At 65.0% G+C, this 15,007-nt stretch overlaps 1 protein-coding gene and 2 long non-coding RNA genes across 8 annotated transcripts in view; 1 reads left to right on the forward strand and 2 right to left on the reverse strand.

Annotated features, from left to right (window-relative positions):
* Positions 1 to 15,007, forward strand: part of COL18A1 (collagen type XVIII alpha 1 chain) — a 51,847-nt gene that overhangs the window by 36,022 nt on the left and 818 nt on the right. For 2 of the 4 annotated variants that reach the window (XM_086676163.1, XM_086676165.1), the window contains exons 17-39: positions 125 to 151; positions 906 to 941; positions 1,463 to 1,534; positions 1,830 to 1,865; positions 2,121 to 2,210; positions 2,773 to 2,802; positions 2,883 to 2,909; positions 3,132 to 3,194; positions 3,478 to 3,552; positions 4,246 to 4,272; positions 4,478 to 4,531; positions 4,795 to 4,869; positions 6,219 to 6,287; positions 6,727 to 6,769; positions 7,298 to 7,360; positions 10,989 to 11,032; positions 11,258 to 11,380; positions 11,847 to 12,000; positions 12,085 to 12,158; positions 12,632 to 12,763; positions 13,129 to 13,161; positions 14,042 to 14,293; positions 14,588 to 14,785. In XM_086676163.1, coding sequence (XP_086532289.1) covers positions 125 to 151; positions 906 to 941; positions 1,463 to 1,534; positions 1,830 to 1,865; positions 2,121 to 2,210; positions 2,773 to 2,802; positions 2,883 to 2,909; positions 3,132 to 3,194; positions 3,478 to 3,552; positions 4,246 to 4,272; positions 4,478 to 4,531; positions 4,795 to 4,869; positions 6,219 to 6,287; positions 6,727 to 6,769; positions 7,298 to 7,360; positions 10,989 to 11,032; positions 11,258 to 11,380; positions 11,847 to 12,000; positions 12,085 to 12,158; positions 12,632 to 12,763; positions 13,129 to 13,161; positions 14,042 to 14,293; positions 14,588 to 14,785 — 1,797 coding nt within the window. The remainder of the gene's footprint in view (positions 1 to 124; positions 152 to 905; positions 942 to 1,462; positions 1,535 to 1,829; positions 1,866 to 2,120; positions 2,211 to 2,772; positions 2,803 to 2,882; positions 2,910 to 3,131; positions 3,195 to 3,477; positions 3,553 to 4,245; positions 4,273 to 4,477; positions 4,532 to 4,794; positions 4,870 to 6,218; positions 6,288 to 6,726; positions 6,770 to 7,297; positions 7,361 to 10,988; positions 11,033 to 11,257; positions 11,381 to 11,846; positions 12,001 to 12,084; positions 12,159 to 12,631; positions 12,764 to 13,128; positions 13,162 to 14,041; positions 14,294 to 14,587; positions 14,786 to 15,007) is intronic. The other 2 variants (XM_086676164.1, XM_086676166.1) reach the window with 1 other exon arrangement.
* LOC147577675 (uncharacterized) lies at positions 642 to 1,534 on the reverse strand. The gene is made up of 2 exons (XR_015240527.1): positions 1,398 to 1,534; positions 642 to 818 (listed from the first exon to the last, which is right to left on the reverse strand). It is a non-coding gene; the product is annotated as an uncharacterized LOC147577675 (long non-coding RNA).
* Positions 1,542 to 13,590, reverse strand: LOC147577676 (uncharacterized). 3 transcript variants are annotated; one of them, XR_015240519.1, is made up of 8 exons: positions 12,656 to 13,590; positions 10,965 to 12,506; positions 9,507 to 10,836; positions 8,275 to 8,656; positions 6,709 to 7,695; positions 5,627 to 5,849; positions 3,365 to 5,515; positions 1,542 to 1,821 (listed from the first exon to the last, which is right to left on the reverse strand). It is a non-coding gene; the product is annotated as an uncharacterized LOC147577676 (long non-coding RNA). The 3 variants fall into 3 exon arrangements; XR_015240520.1 differs by having other exon boundaries at positions 3,365 to 5,849; positions 6,709 to 7,692; XR_015240518.1 differs by having other exon boundaries at positions 3,365 to 5,849.

Here is a 15,007-nt window from a genome sequence, read left to right on the forward strand (position 1 = left end):
TGAGGGGTAAAGGTGGTGCTGAGGACAGACCCCTGCTCCTGGGCTGCCCAGGGGGGTCCTGGCTCCTGTAGGAGGAAGACCTTCCCTTCGGGGGCTCAGGCTCTGTTCCTTCTCTGCCCCACAGGGACCACCAGGCCTGCCGGGGGTCAAGGTCAGTGAGCGCACCCCCCCCCCCCATCTAGGAGTTACCGTTTCAGCGGGGCCTAGGGGTAGCAGGAGTTCACCGCGGGAGATGGGAGAAACACGGGGAAACAGGCACCACCCACCCCGAGCTTCCGTGTTGGGGGCACTCCTCCCATCCTTCTAAAGCCGCAGGGTCCCCGGCTTCATGCGTCTGAAGGGGGCTTGCCAACCCGGGGGTACAGAGGAACCTGCCCCTGCCACGCCTCCCAGGCTCTGGGGCGGTGGGGGGTGAGGCGCCCTGGGACTCCCCCCACCTCCCTGCTTGGCTCTGCTGTCCCACCCTGTCCCTGGAGGACACCAGCCCCCACCCCTCCCCATGGGTGGCCAGGCTGGGAGGGCACGCCACGCTCCCCACAGACACACGGGTTCAAGGGCGCACAGGGCCCACCAGGCGATGTGTTATGGTCCTGTGATGAATGTTCCTTTTAGAGTGTTTTGCTTTGCTTTAGAACTTTGGGTTGTGGTAGAAGATTGTATTTTAGAAAGACACACTCACTTCCTTAAAATGAAGTCGTCTGGTGGAGTGCTCCTTGGAGCAAACTGATGGGGCAGCTTCCAGAACAGTCTAGGCTGCATGTGTTAGCTGCCTGCACAGCTGGCCCGGTGTCCCTGGGACCCTCCGCTCTGGGCTGGCCCTGGAGGAGGAGAAGGCAGCATGGACGCCACCACTGTGGGGGCAGGCTGCCACACCCACGCTCACAGAGCCCCTTCACCCGCTCTAGGGGGACCCTGGAATAGCCGGACCACCAGGCGCCAAGGTAAGAAAGAGCCTTTTCTCGGGGTCAGAGAATCCGTGATCTTGACCCGTCCCAGTCAGGAGCAGGCAGGGGCCCCCTCAGCCACACGGCCCCGGTCCCCTGGAACCATGGTAACTCGGGGGGAGGTCCGCGTGCAGTGACTTCCAAGGCCAGGCCCAGGCTCACTCTCCCTCTGGTTCTTCCTGGTGCCATCTGGGCTCGGCCTCCACTCCTCAGACTGCAAGACGTGCCTGTCCTGAGGACACCCACCCCCAGGACACCTGCCCGCCGCCACAGGTCACAGGACAGGCTTCCTCCTGGCTCCAGGGTGGAAACCTTGGGAACCACAGGAGTCTGTCCAACCATAGTCCCCTCCCCCTCTGCCCCTTGAGGCTCCTAAGGAGGCTGGAAGCCGACTGGGCCAAGTTGCTGCCAGGGGCGTGAGCTGGTGACCCACAGAAGCCCCGGCCTGCTCACCTCCCCGGACGCCAGGCTTTGCTGGGCGGTGGGCTGACGCTCGTCTCCTCCTGTGTCGGGTGCAGGGAGAAGTCGGAGCCGATGGACCTCCCGGGTTCCCCGGCCTCCCTGGCAGAGAGGGCACAGCCGGAGCCCAGGTGCACGACCACTAGGAACGCTTGGGGTGGGGGAGTGGACCACCCGAGCGGCTGATGAGGCTGACACCTCGGTGTGGTCTCGGGGTCCTGACCAGTGCTCTGTAGCCCACAGGGCTCAGAGACCCCGGCTCCGTGGGCAGGGGGTCCAGGCTGCCCGCCGGGCTTCCTGCCTGGCTCAGCCCCCTTTCCCAGGAAGAACTCTCTACGTCTCCATTCAGAGCCGCTGCTGGTGGTGTGGGGTCTCCAGGAAGGGGGCTCAGGCTCTGTTTGAGATGAACTGTTTCCATCTTTGCAGGGACCCAAAGGAGAAAAAGGGACCCAGGGAGAGAAAGTGAGTGGGGCTCGGAGTCTGCGGGCCGGGCACGTGCGTGGCCAAGCCTTGAGGGGTGCTGGCTCGGAGCCTGCCCTGCCGGGAGGTGGGGCCCTCAGCACTGCCGTCCCCAGCCCAGGCGCCTCCTCACACCCTGTGGGCACCAGGAACCCCTTCCGAGCCCTGGGTGGGCTTGGGGTCCCTTCCAGGGCTGCCCGGACAATCTGGAGGCCCCCGCGAGCCATCTGAGAGTCAGACACCGGCTTTCTCTTCCAGGGTGACCCAGGGAGGGATGGAGTGGGGCAGCCTGGCCTCCCCGGACCCCCCGGGCCCCCAGGACCTGTCGTCTACGTGTCGGAGCAGGACGTAAGAACACTGCGTGGGTGGGCAGGCGCTGTGCCCGGCCCTCCCCCTGGCACTGGCCACGGCGGGTGCCAGCCCGGTCCCTGACCCCACGTCGGCTCCCCCCCACCTCGGGTGCCCCCTAAAGACTCCAGGGTTTCCACTTGGTTCTATTCTGGACCAGCGATGGTGTCTCATTATGGTGAGACTTTTAAATTATTTGAATGAGAAAAAAGTTATGGCAGTGGGTGACCGGAGAGAAATGGAAATTCTATAGCAGAAAATCTAAATGGAGCAAGGCCTCTCCCACTGAGACCCTCGTGTCCTCAGCCTCTGAGCTGCCCCATCAGAACCCCCTGGGTTCCCAGATGCCGGCAGTCCGCTCTGGCCCCGGGGTCTCTGGAAGCTTCTCCAGTGCCTGATCTGAGGGACCTGAGGCCAAAGCCAGGACGGCGAGTGAACGCAGTTTTTCTTGGGCATTGATTGCTGTGCTGTTTCCTTGGGCCCGTGAGGCGAGCTGGGCTTTAACTCTAACGTGTTTTCCCTTTTCCTCCTCCGGCCTGTGTTTCCGCCGGCCCGTGGACAGAGAGCGGTGGCAGGCATGCCGGGACCTGAGGTACGTGCACGCCGTCCCAGGGGGGAGCCACAGCCGGCTCCGCGCCCGCCCCGAGCTGACCCGGCCCCTCTCTTCCGTAGGGCCGGCCGGGGTACGCGGGCTTTCCTGTAAGTCGCCCCTCGGCCCTCCTCGCACCGGCCCCGAGCCCCTGGTGAGCCCAGTGCCGGAGGGTGCCCGCAGAGCCGGGGAACCTTCAGGCTCCTGCGCAGAAGCCCCCGGGGACCAGGGCGGGGTCTCGGGGTGTGGGTCAGGACGAGGAGGCAGGTGTGCCCAGGCGGCCGCGGTGGGACAGGGTCCCTCGCGTGGCCCTCATTCCTGTCTCCTCATAGGGACCGGCCGGGCCAAAGGGAGATCTGGGCTCCAAAGGCCAGCGGGGCCCCCCGGGACCCAAGGTGAGAGACTCAGGCACCATCTGCTCTGTGACCCTGGGGGGACGATGGGGACACGAGAGCCCTGACCGAGTCTGATGCCGGTTCTCTTCACGGTCACCTCACTGTGACCCATGGAGGCCCCGCGGAGACCACCCCACGGCAGAGCCCAGGGAGGGGAGGACCCCGCTCACCATGCACCTGCTCCGGGGTTGGTGTTCATGCCCCGAGTTGGGGCTTTACTGTGGGAGTCGAGGGCCCTCCCTTCCCCAGAGCCGGCCTCATGCCGTCAACCCCGCTGTTCCAGGGCGAGAAGGGCGAGCCGGGCCCAGTCTTCAGCCCCGATGGCGGCACGCTGGGCCCTGCCCAGAAAGGAGCCAAGGTGAGCCCGGTGCCTGGGATTGCTCACCTTTGTCCAGGCCGGGGGCTGGGGCGGGGCGGGGTTCCTGAGAGGGCTCTGGAAACTTCTGTAGCCTGGGCCCCTCGCCCTTCCCTGTCTGTCCCTCTCTCAGTGCCGCACTGGGAGGGTCAGAGCCCGTACGCCTGGGTTGGCCACCACCCAGCCGGCCCCTGGTTATCCCCTGCCTGTCAGCTGAGCCCGCCCTGCCGAGGGGCTGGGGGCTCTGGAGGAGGGGGACTCAGCAGGGGCCTCACCTGCAGACGCCCCTCCCTGAGGATGCAGCTGCCCCTCTGCCTCTGGGTGCTGCCACCGTGGAGGGGTCCCGGCCCTCCTCCCTCAGCCCCCACCCCCAGACAGGCCCTGAGAGGGTGCGGGGAGGACTTGGACCCAGATTCAGTGGCCGTGGGGGACAGGCCCGGAGGGGCCCTGAAGTCTCCCAGGGTTGTCTGGGATGGGCAGTGGGACCTTAGATCTCAGGGCCCAGAGAACTTAGGCCGGCCCCGAGGTCGGGGGGGGGGGGGGGCCCACGGCAGGCCTCGTCCGTGCTCCCTGGGGACAAAAACCCCCATCTAGAGCATGCTCCCTCTGCCGTTTCCTTCCGTCCCTGGCACGGTTGGAGCCCCTCGGGCACTGCCCCGCCGGCCATCTGACGGCGCCTTCTGGTTTCCTGTTCAGGGAGAGCCCGGCTTCCGAGGACCGCCGGTGAGTAGGCGCACGCCTCCCACCGCGAGCACGCGTGCGCGGTGTGACGGAACACGAGGTGCCGTGACGGCCTGGCCGCTGAGCGGGCGTGGTGGCCCGAGCGTACATCCGGGCGTGCTTGGCGAACACGGAGGCAGGTGTCGGGCGGGAGGCCACCGCAGACGCTGGCCCCTGCTCTCCTGAAAGGCGCTCCTCCTTCCTGCAGGGTCCGTATGGACGGCCGGGGCACAAAGGGGAGATTGGCTTCCCTGGGCGGCCGGTAAGGACCCAGGATCTCGTTCGGGCCTGGCCCCTGGGGGCCTGGGGGGCCGCAGACCACGGTTCCTCCCCCTGCCCTGCCCCCAGGGACCACCCCGCCTAGGGACGGCTTCTCCAGGACGAAGCCTTAGGGCTGCCCAGCCCGTTTGTGGGCGGCTCGGGCCAGAGGGGCTGGCGCCCTAGGAGGCCCTGGGCGGGGACCGAGAGCTGGCCAGGCTGGCATGAGCCAGCTCCGGCAGCGACCGCCCCTGTGCCCTGCCCCAGGGTCGCCCCGGGATGAACGGACTGAAGGGCGAGAAAGGGGAGCCAGGACATGCCAGCGTCGGCTTTGGTGTGAGGGTGAGTGTCCCCCAAGGGGCGGACGGCGTGGCTGGGACGCCCAGGGGCGTGGAGGGCCCTGCGCCGTGACCACACCGGGCCGGTCCTCTGGCACGAGGACCCCACACATGTGTGCGCACACTCCAGCTGAGCTGCGGGGACAGGGGCCCCGAGTGGCTCTTCTGGAAGGGCACGGCCGCGTGGGTCCCGGGCGTGACCCCTGCCCCCGGTGGGGCCCCTCACTCAGCACCACAGCCCAACTCTCAGCGCCTCACCGGCTTCTGAGCAGGGTTTATGTTGGTAGCCTGGGTGTTTTTATCCGTTTCTCCCTAAGAGGGGGCCTCCAGACACGGGACCTGCTCCCGATCCCGCGGCCGGGCACCCAGCCAGCTGCCAGGTGCACTCGGTGACTTTGCTCCCACGGCCCGGGCCGGGGCGTGGGGTCCCGAGGCCAGCGTGTCAGACGGTCCCCACTTTTCTGCTTTTGCCATCACTGCTGGTTCTTCATCGTGGCTCCTTCCTCCCGTGGCCTAAATGTGGCTGCTGCCTCGTGAAAACTCAAGAGGCAGGAGGTGACATCTCGCAGCGATCTGAAGTAGTGACACAAAGACGGGTCGCGGGCCTCGACAAGCAAGACAGGCGCCGGGATCCTTTGCGCACTTCTGACCTAAGGGCGGACGGCGAGTCAGTTCTGACCTAAGGGCGCATGTGTGCCCCGTGGAGTGTGCTGGGACAGGGCTCCGCCTCCAGCGGCTCCTCTGGGGGCCCGACACCCCACCTCTGTGCTGCCTCCAGTCCCTCTGTCCTTGGCCTCAGTGGGGCACTGCAAGGAGGCGACCGCAGGGCAGGCGGGGCCGGGTCCTGAGGTTTGCACGACCTCACTGGCCCTGGTCTCACTCCTGACGCAGCGTGAGTTACACAGGCTGGTGCTTTGTCCAGTAAGCAGGTCACTGCCAGAATGAGTGCTTTGCACCCCACCTGGGTGGCTGTCTCTTCTCTTTCTGTGAATAAGTAAATGAAAGTTCACACATGGGCTCAGCCTGCTGGCCTCTGGGCCTCCTGGGGCTCTGCCTTGAACGTGGAAATACACAGATGAGCTCCCAGACTCTGCGTTAGTCTCCGTGCTCCCCGCCAGTCCTGTCGCCCTCTCCACGTCCCCCAGGCACGTTCTGAAAGGGGCAGCTGTGCTTGGGCGCCCCACAGCCACAACCAAACTGGATGCTTCCTGATTATATGCTGTCACACACGTTCAGTTTTCTGATTTTAGTGAGATATTTAGTGAAATATTCCCCCTCACATCTGCTGCCCTGGTCACATCCATGGCCTGGCTGTGAACGTGACTGACCTCGTGTTCTGTCTTCCGCATGCAGGGCCCACCCGGTCCCCCGGGGCCTCCAGGACCCCCAGGCCCTCCCGGGACTCCCGTCTATGACAGCAACGTAAGTACCCCCACTCCCCTCCTCACAGGCCCTATCCACCAGCCACCCCCTGGAGGGGTCAGCCTCTCCCAGGGAGGGGACACCCCAATTTCTGGCAGGGGGCTGGCCAGTACTCCATTAGAAAACAAACCCCACCTGGGGAAGTGAGGGCTCTCTGCATCTGGGAGCCTGAACCTCAGCCATGTGGTCCTGGGGGGCAGACACCCCTGTTTTACAAGGTTCAGCCACATGAAGTGACTCCTAAGGGGCAGGTCATATCACAATCAGGGCTCTTGATTCCAAACCCCCGTCTCCTCCCCCTCCCCCTCCCCATGCTCCTACGGGGGACTGGTGTGTGTGTGGCCTCACAGAGGGCTGGGGCTCCGGGCTCAGAGACCGCTGGGGTGGTGCTGCCCTCAATCCGCAGAGCCCCTCGCCTCACTGGCCAGCTTCTTTGCAGGCCTTCATGGAGTCTGGCCGCCCTGGACCTCCAGGATTGCCAGGTGAGGGCCCCTGGGGCCTCGCGGTGGCTGGGGCGGTGGCTTCTCTTGGGGATGCTGGATGCCGCAGGACTTCCTTCTGTGAGCCTGGGCTCCAGGGGAAGCAGGAATGCCTCGTTGGCCCATGTCCCCTGCTCCAGAGTGATCACGGGCCTCTCGCGGGACCTCCTGGGTCGTCCCAGCACGGCCGTCCTGGCAGCCTCGCGGGGGACAGCCCCGGACACTGAGTAGACACCCACTTGCGTGCGGAATTTAGATCTGCCCCCTGCCCGGGCCTGCTCTGTCAGCCCGCGCCCGCCCCGCGGGAGTGGTGTGGCCTCCAGGGGCAGCCCCTTGGGTGGGACCCCCGAGTGCTTCTGCTCAACAAAAGCTCTTGCTCTGAAGGCTCCCAAACTCGTGTGGTGCTCCTCCCCCGTCCAGGCTAGTGCACGCAGCACTCACAAGGGCTGGGGGTGAGCGGGGCACAGGGGCATGGCCCAAGGGCCCTGTCACAGCTCAATGATGGGCACTCCTGGGTCTCTGTCCCTCCAGGGTACCAGGGGCCTCCTGGACCGAAGGGTGACAAAGGAGAAGTGGGCCCACCAGGACCACCAGGTGAGTGTGCTCCAAGCGGCCCTGGGCTGGGGTGGGTCCCCGGCACTGTCCTCTGTGGTTACCCGTGCCCTCCTGGAGGAAGGACACCCCTTCCAGGCGTATGGGGCCCGATGGCACCTGTGGCGGTTTGATCCCTAGTTGGCCCAAAGCCTCAGGGCCCAGGGCTTCAAGGACAGCGGGGCTGAAGGGCGGAGCTGGGCCCCGGCACCCTCCCCTCCCACTGGCTGCGTGGAGTCCTCCCTTGGCCCGATTGCCCCGGGGCTGAAGTCTTAGCACCTCACAGGTTCCTTCCGAGGGACTGGACGGTGGGACGACTCTGCCAAATTCTTCCACTGCTGAATGAAATAGAAGAAAACGACAGGGTGGCTGTTGGGGGCTAGCAGGACAGAAGCCCAGAGGGCCGGGGCCCCCAGCCCCAGGCAGTGACAACTAAAGGGTGGCCGACCGGGGCCCCCCCAGTGAGGGGCTGCAGCCCAGAGCAAGGGCGGGGTCAGAGACAGGCCGCCGGGCGGGGCTGAGACCCAGGGTTTTCCCTGAGGACTGCTAGAGGCAGAAGCCGCTCCCTGAGGAAGGTGAGCTCACCGAGGGCCTACGATTTAGGCTGAGCAGGTGAACAAAATGGCCAGAACGGACCGGAATGCAGGCAGGAGAGCAGAGGTGAGACAGGCCCCCAGGAGAGCCAGCCAGGGTGGGAGCTTGAATCACGACAGTGCTCCAGCAAAGGGAAGGTGGGGGTGAGCGCAGGGAGCCGGGACCCTGGAAAGAACCCGGTTCCGTTCTGGGATGGAGGGGCGCGGCCACTGGACCCGAGGAGGCCGCGTGAGTTTCGGCAGACGAGACCGGGAGGGGAGCGAGAGAGGTCTGCGTGGAGGCCGCGGGCCGGGGCAGGGGCAGGGGCGCCGGCGGGAGAGCACCTGGAGGCGTCACGGTGAAGGGTTTTCTGAGGCCGAAGGAGCCCTTCGCTCCACCGACCAACAGGACCTCACTCCTCCGCACGGAAGACAGACGCCAGAGAAGAGGCCTCAGGACGACGTAAAGATGGCCTGTGTGCGTCGGCGGAAACCCCCTTCAGAGCGAGGCCGTCGGAGGACCCGCCCTGATGGGACGGGACAGATGGCAAGGGCCCTTCGAGAAGGAGGCGATGCTGGAGGGGAGACCCCCAGGAGCGAACCGCTGCCCTCGTTCAGCGTGGTCGAAGCGGGACATACCTCGCCGCTTCCGGGGGTGGAGCCAACGACGGGCCAGGACCACGCAACTAAGCATGCCCGGCGAGGATGCCACCAAAATTACCGGACCCTGAAGACGACACGAAAGGAGAGAAAAGGGAGCACAGAGCAGATGGAACCAGGCACATTTAACATAGTTGGTTCAAACTGACATCTGTCCGTAAGTGCACTGAACGGGAACCCACTGAATACTCCGTTAAAGGTAAACGTCGGCAGTTGGATAAAAACAAAACCATATGCTGCTTACGAGGGACACTGCAAATATGAGGACAGACACACAAGCTGAATGCGGGACAGGGGCAGGCAAACCAAGCCTGTGTGTGTGCATGTGTGCACCTGTGTGTGTGCACCTGTGTCTGAATGTGCACCTGTGTGTGCTCCCGTGTGCATGTGTCCGCATCTATGAACGGACCTGTGTGTGCACCTGTGTGCGTGAATGTGCACCTGTGTGTGTGCATGCCCCTGTGTGCGCATGTGTGCATCTGTGAGTGCACCTGTGTGCTTGTGTGCTCATGTGCACCTGTATGTGTGAGCGTGCCCGTGTTCTTGTGTGTGCACGTGTGAGTGCACCTGTGCACATACATGTACCTATGTATATGTGTGCCTTTGTGTGCCTGTGTATCTGTGAATGCACCTGTGTGTGTGTGCACCTGTGCATGGGGCTGTGTGTGCACCTGCGTGCATCTGTGAATGTACCTGTGTGTGTGCACATGTGCACCTGTGTGTGAATGTGCACCTTTGCATGGGTGTGTGTCTACATGCGTCTGTGAATGCACCTGTGTGTGTGTGTGTGTGTGTGTGTGTGTGTGTGTACAAATATCTGTTTGTGTGTGAGAAATCAGACGAGTGTACCTTGAGGCAGGAAACATTGCCAGAAACTCGGAAAAAAAAAGTCCATTATGAAAAAGGAGTAAACCCACCAGAAAAATACAGCAATTCCAAATCCTGTGCCTCTAACAACGCAGCCTCAAGACGTAAAGAGCAGCAACCTACAGGAGAAGGACGACACAGATCCGTCCTCGTGGGGGTATGGCCGGCTCTCAGGAAGTGACGGCACCAGCTCACAAAGAACAGCTCAGGCAGGAGACGGAGTTCCCGACCTGGCCTTGGGGCCCTGGGGCCCTGGCAGCAACACGGGGACCCTGTCTCCACCACACGGGCCCTCGCCTGGCAGAAAGCGAGCAGGAAGTCAGCGTCACAGACACACCTGGAAGATGACCCCAGAGCAGCGCACTTCCCTTCCAGAAAAGGAGGAACCACTCACAACCGGCAGGTGGAAGGTGGTGAGGCCCCGGCCGAGTCCGTGGCCGCAGCGGCCCCGCGGCAGCAGGACCCCCCCCGCCCCCAGATGGGGGCCACGCACCCATCGGCCGGCCTAGCTGGGCCCCAGGCCACGGGTCCTGTTAACTGTTCAGGAACTCACAGCCTCAAGCGGGACATGTTTCTCAGCACTCAGCTCAAGAAGTCAGAAAACAAATAGCAAATTTACCTTTAACAAAAGAGATGGGCACTGAGGAGGGCACTGTTTGGGATGAGCACTGGGTTGTACAGAAGCAATGAGTCACGGGAATCTACCCCCAAAACCAGGAGCGCACTGTGCACACTGTATGTCAGTCAACTTGACAAGAAATTATGTTAAAAAATAAAGTAAAATTAACATAGAAAAGCAAAGAAAAGGGAAGAAATGCTACAGCTCAAGCTGAGTGAACAACCATTTGCAAGTCAAGGTAGTTTTTGGAAAGACCGCTAATCCTGGCACGCCCCCTGCAGGACGGAGAAAGGAGGGAGCCCTGCGAGCGAGCGAGCCAGCGAGCGAGGGGCAAAGGGCTGCTCCGCCTCCACCCTCGCTAGGGCTGCAGGGTGGCTGGTGCTCAGGGTGGTGGCCGCTGCCCCGGGAGGGTGGGGAGGGTTGCGAAGGAAGAAGTACCTGCCATTTGTACAGACGGGTTTGGGAACATCAACCACCCAAAAGAACATACCGTTGCAATTAATAGGTAGACTTACCAAGGTCACAGGGGCGATTCACAAAAATCAACTGGTAATAAACAAAAAGAAATTCTAAAAAGGTGCCATTACAAGAGGAGGTCAGACCTGTGGCCGCCAGAGGCAGGCGGGCGTCACGGGGAACCGTCCGAGCCGCCAGACGCGTCCTGGAACTCCCATCACGAGGTGACACACGTCTTCCTGTGTCCCCACCAGTGAGGCCACGGGTGTGAACCAGCCTTACTGTCCGGTCCTGCTGCTGCACCCCTAAAACATTCCGGGGCCGCCATTTACAAAAGTGTAACAAAACTGCAGGGGGCCCCCCAGAAACAGACGTTCTAGAAGGCAACAAAGGCAGCTGTAGGTGGGGGGCATGGCGCTGCCGAGACACTCACCTTGGCGCCCCATCTCTCCTACAGGGCAGTTCCCGCTCGACCTCCTCCATCTGGAGGCTGAAATGAAGGTGGGTGTCACCCGCGTCCCCGTCGCCTGTCCCACCCTGGCTGGGTTCCTTGGGGGCTCAGAAGGTGGGGAGACAAGTCCTGTCCTGCAGGGTGTGCCGGACCCCCTGGGCTCCAGAAGCTTCCGGCTGCCTCACCCTGCCGACTTGGGGCTTCCGGGGGTCGGCCTGCCCCTCCCAGGTCAGCAGCGGGAGCCGGGCTGTCTCAGACCGCATTTCCATCCACAGGGGGAGAAGGGTGATAGAGGAGACCCGGGGCAGAAGGGCGAACGGGGTGAGCCCGGGGGTGGCGGATTCTTCGGCTCCAGTGTGCCCGGCCCCCCCGGCCCGCCAGGCTACCCTGGGATTCCGGTAAGTCTGGACTCCTGGCTGCCTGCAGGCCCGAGCCAGAGCCCGTGTCCCCAACGTCCTGGGCCAGGTCCAGCCCAGCTGTGGATGCCTGCAAGGCCCAAAAGATTGCCCCCACTCCTGGCAGGGGGGGACACGGGGCAGGCCTGGTGGGTCACGGCCTGGGCCCCCCCCAGCCAGCCAGGAGAATGGGGGGCATAGGGGCCCTCACCCAGCCCTCCCTCAGGGAGACCATCTGCCCTAAAAGATTCCGGGGGGCACAGGCCCCAGCTTCTGCCTGAGGGATGGAGGGGGAACGAGGGCCTTCGGGGGACCGAACCTCTGTCCAGGGCGTGCTCTGGTCCGTGTTCTGGGATCCCTTCCCAGCACAGAGCACACCATGTGGGAGGCCAGGTTTCCCCGGCCATCGTGGGGGCAGGCAGGGGGCTCCCCGCAGGGCCTCTGCCACATGTTCTGTTGTCTCCCCTAGGGTCCCAAGGGAGAGAGCATTCGGGGCCAGCCAGGCCCACCTGGACCTCAGGGGCCCCCTGGCATCGGCCATGAGGGGCGTCAGGGGCCTCCTGGCCCCCCCGGCCCCCCTGGGCCCCCAGGGCCCCCTTCCTTCCCCGGCCCTTACAGGCAGAGTAAGTCAAGCAGGGGCGGGTACCTGGTCTCCGGCCTCGTCCAGCCAGGGCCATGCGTTCCCATCTCTGGCTCTTCTCTTGCAGCAATCAGTGTTCCCGGCCCCCCAGGCCCACCTGGGCCCCCCGGACCCCCTGGAACCATGGGCACCTCCTCAGGGGTAAGGGTCCCCGTGTTCCTTACCGGTCAGATGCTTGCTGCCCAGTCGCCTGCCCGGCCGCCCTCCCCTCTGCAGACCTGTGGGTGGCCTGCTCCGGAGGGTCCCAGCACTGGGCCTGGCCCTGCCCCATGCACAGATGCACGGCAGCCCTGAGATGTGGTTTGCAAAGCAGAAAACGGGGAGCCTGGGGGTGGCCGTGGGACTTGGGTGGGCAGGGGAGGACAAGGGAGGACAGCCATTAAGAAGGGTCCCCAGCAGGGCTCACCGGGCACGTGGGCACTTGGCATCCAGCCCTCCCCGAGGGTGGCCTCACCGTCCCGGTGCCACAGAGCATTCTCAGGGAACAGCCTGATCGAGAAAGGAACACACTTAGGCCTTCAGGACTGTCCCTCATCCGGAAGTGTCCTCCCCCCACCCCCCATGAGCCCAGACACTGCCTGTGTGCGAGGGCACCCACTGGGTCGGGCTTCCAGCAGGTAAGGATCTGGGCCACGTACCAGACCATGCTGGACAAGGTGCCAGAGGTTCCGGAGGGCTGGCTCATCTTTGTGGCTGAGACAGAGGAGCTGTACGTCCGGGTCCGGAATGGGTTCCGGAAGGTCCTGGTGAGTTACCTGCACGGGGAAGGGGCAGGAGACCTTCTCGAGCTTGCTTGGGGTTCAGGAGAGCATGTGGGGGGGAAGGGGGCCCCCCACAGCGAGCCTGAGCCTTGGTCTCGGTTGTCCTGTGGGGTGAGCGCCTCATGCAGTGACCGTGCTCCCTCCTCACGTTTATTTTTTAACTCCGGGCCTTCCGAGCAGTTTGGGGTTTACAGAGAAGTGACTCCCACCTCTTACAGCCGATGCACGTGAGGTGCTGTGCGCCCGCTGATGGCACAGGCACCAGGGTGTAGCCGTGCCGGCTTCCGCTGGGGCGGGGAGGGGGTGCCAGGCGTCAGGGTTGCTGGGGTGACCCCTGCATTTTCTTTCAGCTGGAGGCGCGGACACCCCTCCCACGTGGGACGGTAAGGACGCAGCCGAGTTCAGGGCTTGGAGCCCAGGGGACGTCTGGCTGGGGCTCCACGGTGGCAGGCCGAGCACGGCCTCGCGTCCCCGGCACACCTGGGGCTCTGGGGGCTGGGCGTGGGAGGTGGTGTGCAGGCCACGAGGCCGCCTCCCTTCGGGCCACGCTGCCCACCCCTCTCCGAGCGCGGGGCCCGGGGGACGGAGGAGCCCACATACTCAGGTTTCCCACTGCTGCGGCTCTTCTAAGCCAGCACTTCTTAAAGGGCCCGGGACCGAGGCTGCGTTAGGTAGTGTGTGTCCTGGGCTCCCGGCGAGTCCGCCCGCTCACGGAGCCCAGGGAGTCCTCCCTCGCTCGTTCCTTCCTTCCTTCATTCGGTGTGGTCTCGGGCCAGGCGCTGGTTTAGACAGGGAGGGACACACGAGGCCCCTGCCTCTGCGGGACACACGAGGCCCCTGCGGAGCTCACGGGCTGGGGGAAAGGTGGCAAAGATGACGGAGGATAGACAACCTGTTTTATCGTCTTAGCAGGGAAAGGTGCCTAGTCACAGAGCACATGGGGTGTCAGAGGCACTGGGTGCTGGGGGAGGACAGGGGAAGGGGGGGGTCGGTGCAGATCACCTGAGGTGGACGCACGGGGCGTAAGGAGCGGAGAACTTGCGTGTCTGGGTGGCAGTGAGGGGGCTGGAAGGTCAGGGAATGTCCCGAGCGGGGCGGGGTGCCTGAGCGCAGGGCCAGCCACCCACTTTGCACGTCAGGCCGGCAGGGCGCCCCCTCCAGCCTACGAGAGCACAAGCCGCAGGTGCAGGAGGAGAGGGCCGCCCGGACAGGAGGGCAGAGCCCCCGCCCACGGCGCCTCTGCCTCTGCCTCTGCGTCCGCAGGACAACGAGGTGGCCGCCCTACAGCCCCCGCTGGTGCAGCTGCACGAGGGCAACCCGTACCCCCGGCGGGAGCTCACCCACTCCACGGCGCGGCCCTGGCGGGCGGATGACATCCTGGCCGGCCCCCCGCACCTGCCGGACCCCCGGCCCTACCCTGGCGCCCCCCACCACGGCCCCTACCTGCGCGTCCAGCCGGCTCGCCCCACCGGCGGGCCCGCCCGTACCCACACCCACCAGGACTTCCAGCCCGTGGTGAGTGACCCACCAGCCCCTCGGCTCCCACGGACTCCCAGGGCTGCCGGGATGGGAGGGCTCTCTGGGCCTTCGAGAAGCGGGAGAGCCCGAGGAGCCGGGCAGGGGTGGGGGCCTGACGGCGGCCACTCTGGACCCCCTGGCCCCCAGCCCACCGCGGTCCCTGCTGCCCTAGGCCGAGGGGCTGGGCTGGTCCTCTTGGGGCCCCCGGGGCCGGTCACGCGGGCTCTCTGTGCACGCTCAGCTCCTCGGCCGGCCCGGGGCTGGTGGCTGACCCCCGCGGCCCCTCCACAGCTCCACCTGGTCGCACTCAACAGCCCCCAGCCGGGCGGCATGCGCGGCATCCGGGGCGCGGACTTCCAGTGCTTTCAGCAGGCGCGCGCCGTGGGGCTGGCGGGCACTTTCCGCGCCTTCCTGTCCTCGCGGCTGCAGGACCTCTACAGCATCGTGCGCCGCGCTGACCGCACGGGCGTGCCCATCGTCAACCTCCGGGTGCGTGAGGGCTCCCGCGTGGGGCAAGGGGCGGAGGTCCGGCGGGGTCCCCAACCCCCCACAGCCACCCCATCTCACGGGGCGCCTTCAGGGGCAGGAGGCAGGGCCGGGCCCTCGCACGCAGCCACCTCCGAGCCGGGGCTGGGAACCGTCTCTGGGGCAGTCCCCATGCCTCTCTCCCACCGCCGAGTGCTTCCTGGGAGCTGGGGAGCACCAGCGCGC

This window comes from Puma concolor, chromosome C2, assembly GCF_028749965.1.
Source record: "Puma concolor isolate L17-30 chromosome C2, mPumCon1.1.hap2, whole genome shotgun sequence".
Lineage (NCBI taxonomy): Eukaryota > Metazoa > Chordata > Mammalia > Carnivora > Felidae > Puma > Puma concolor.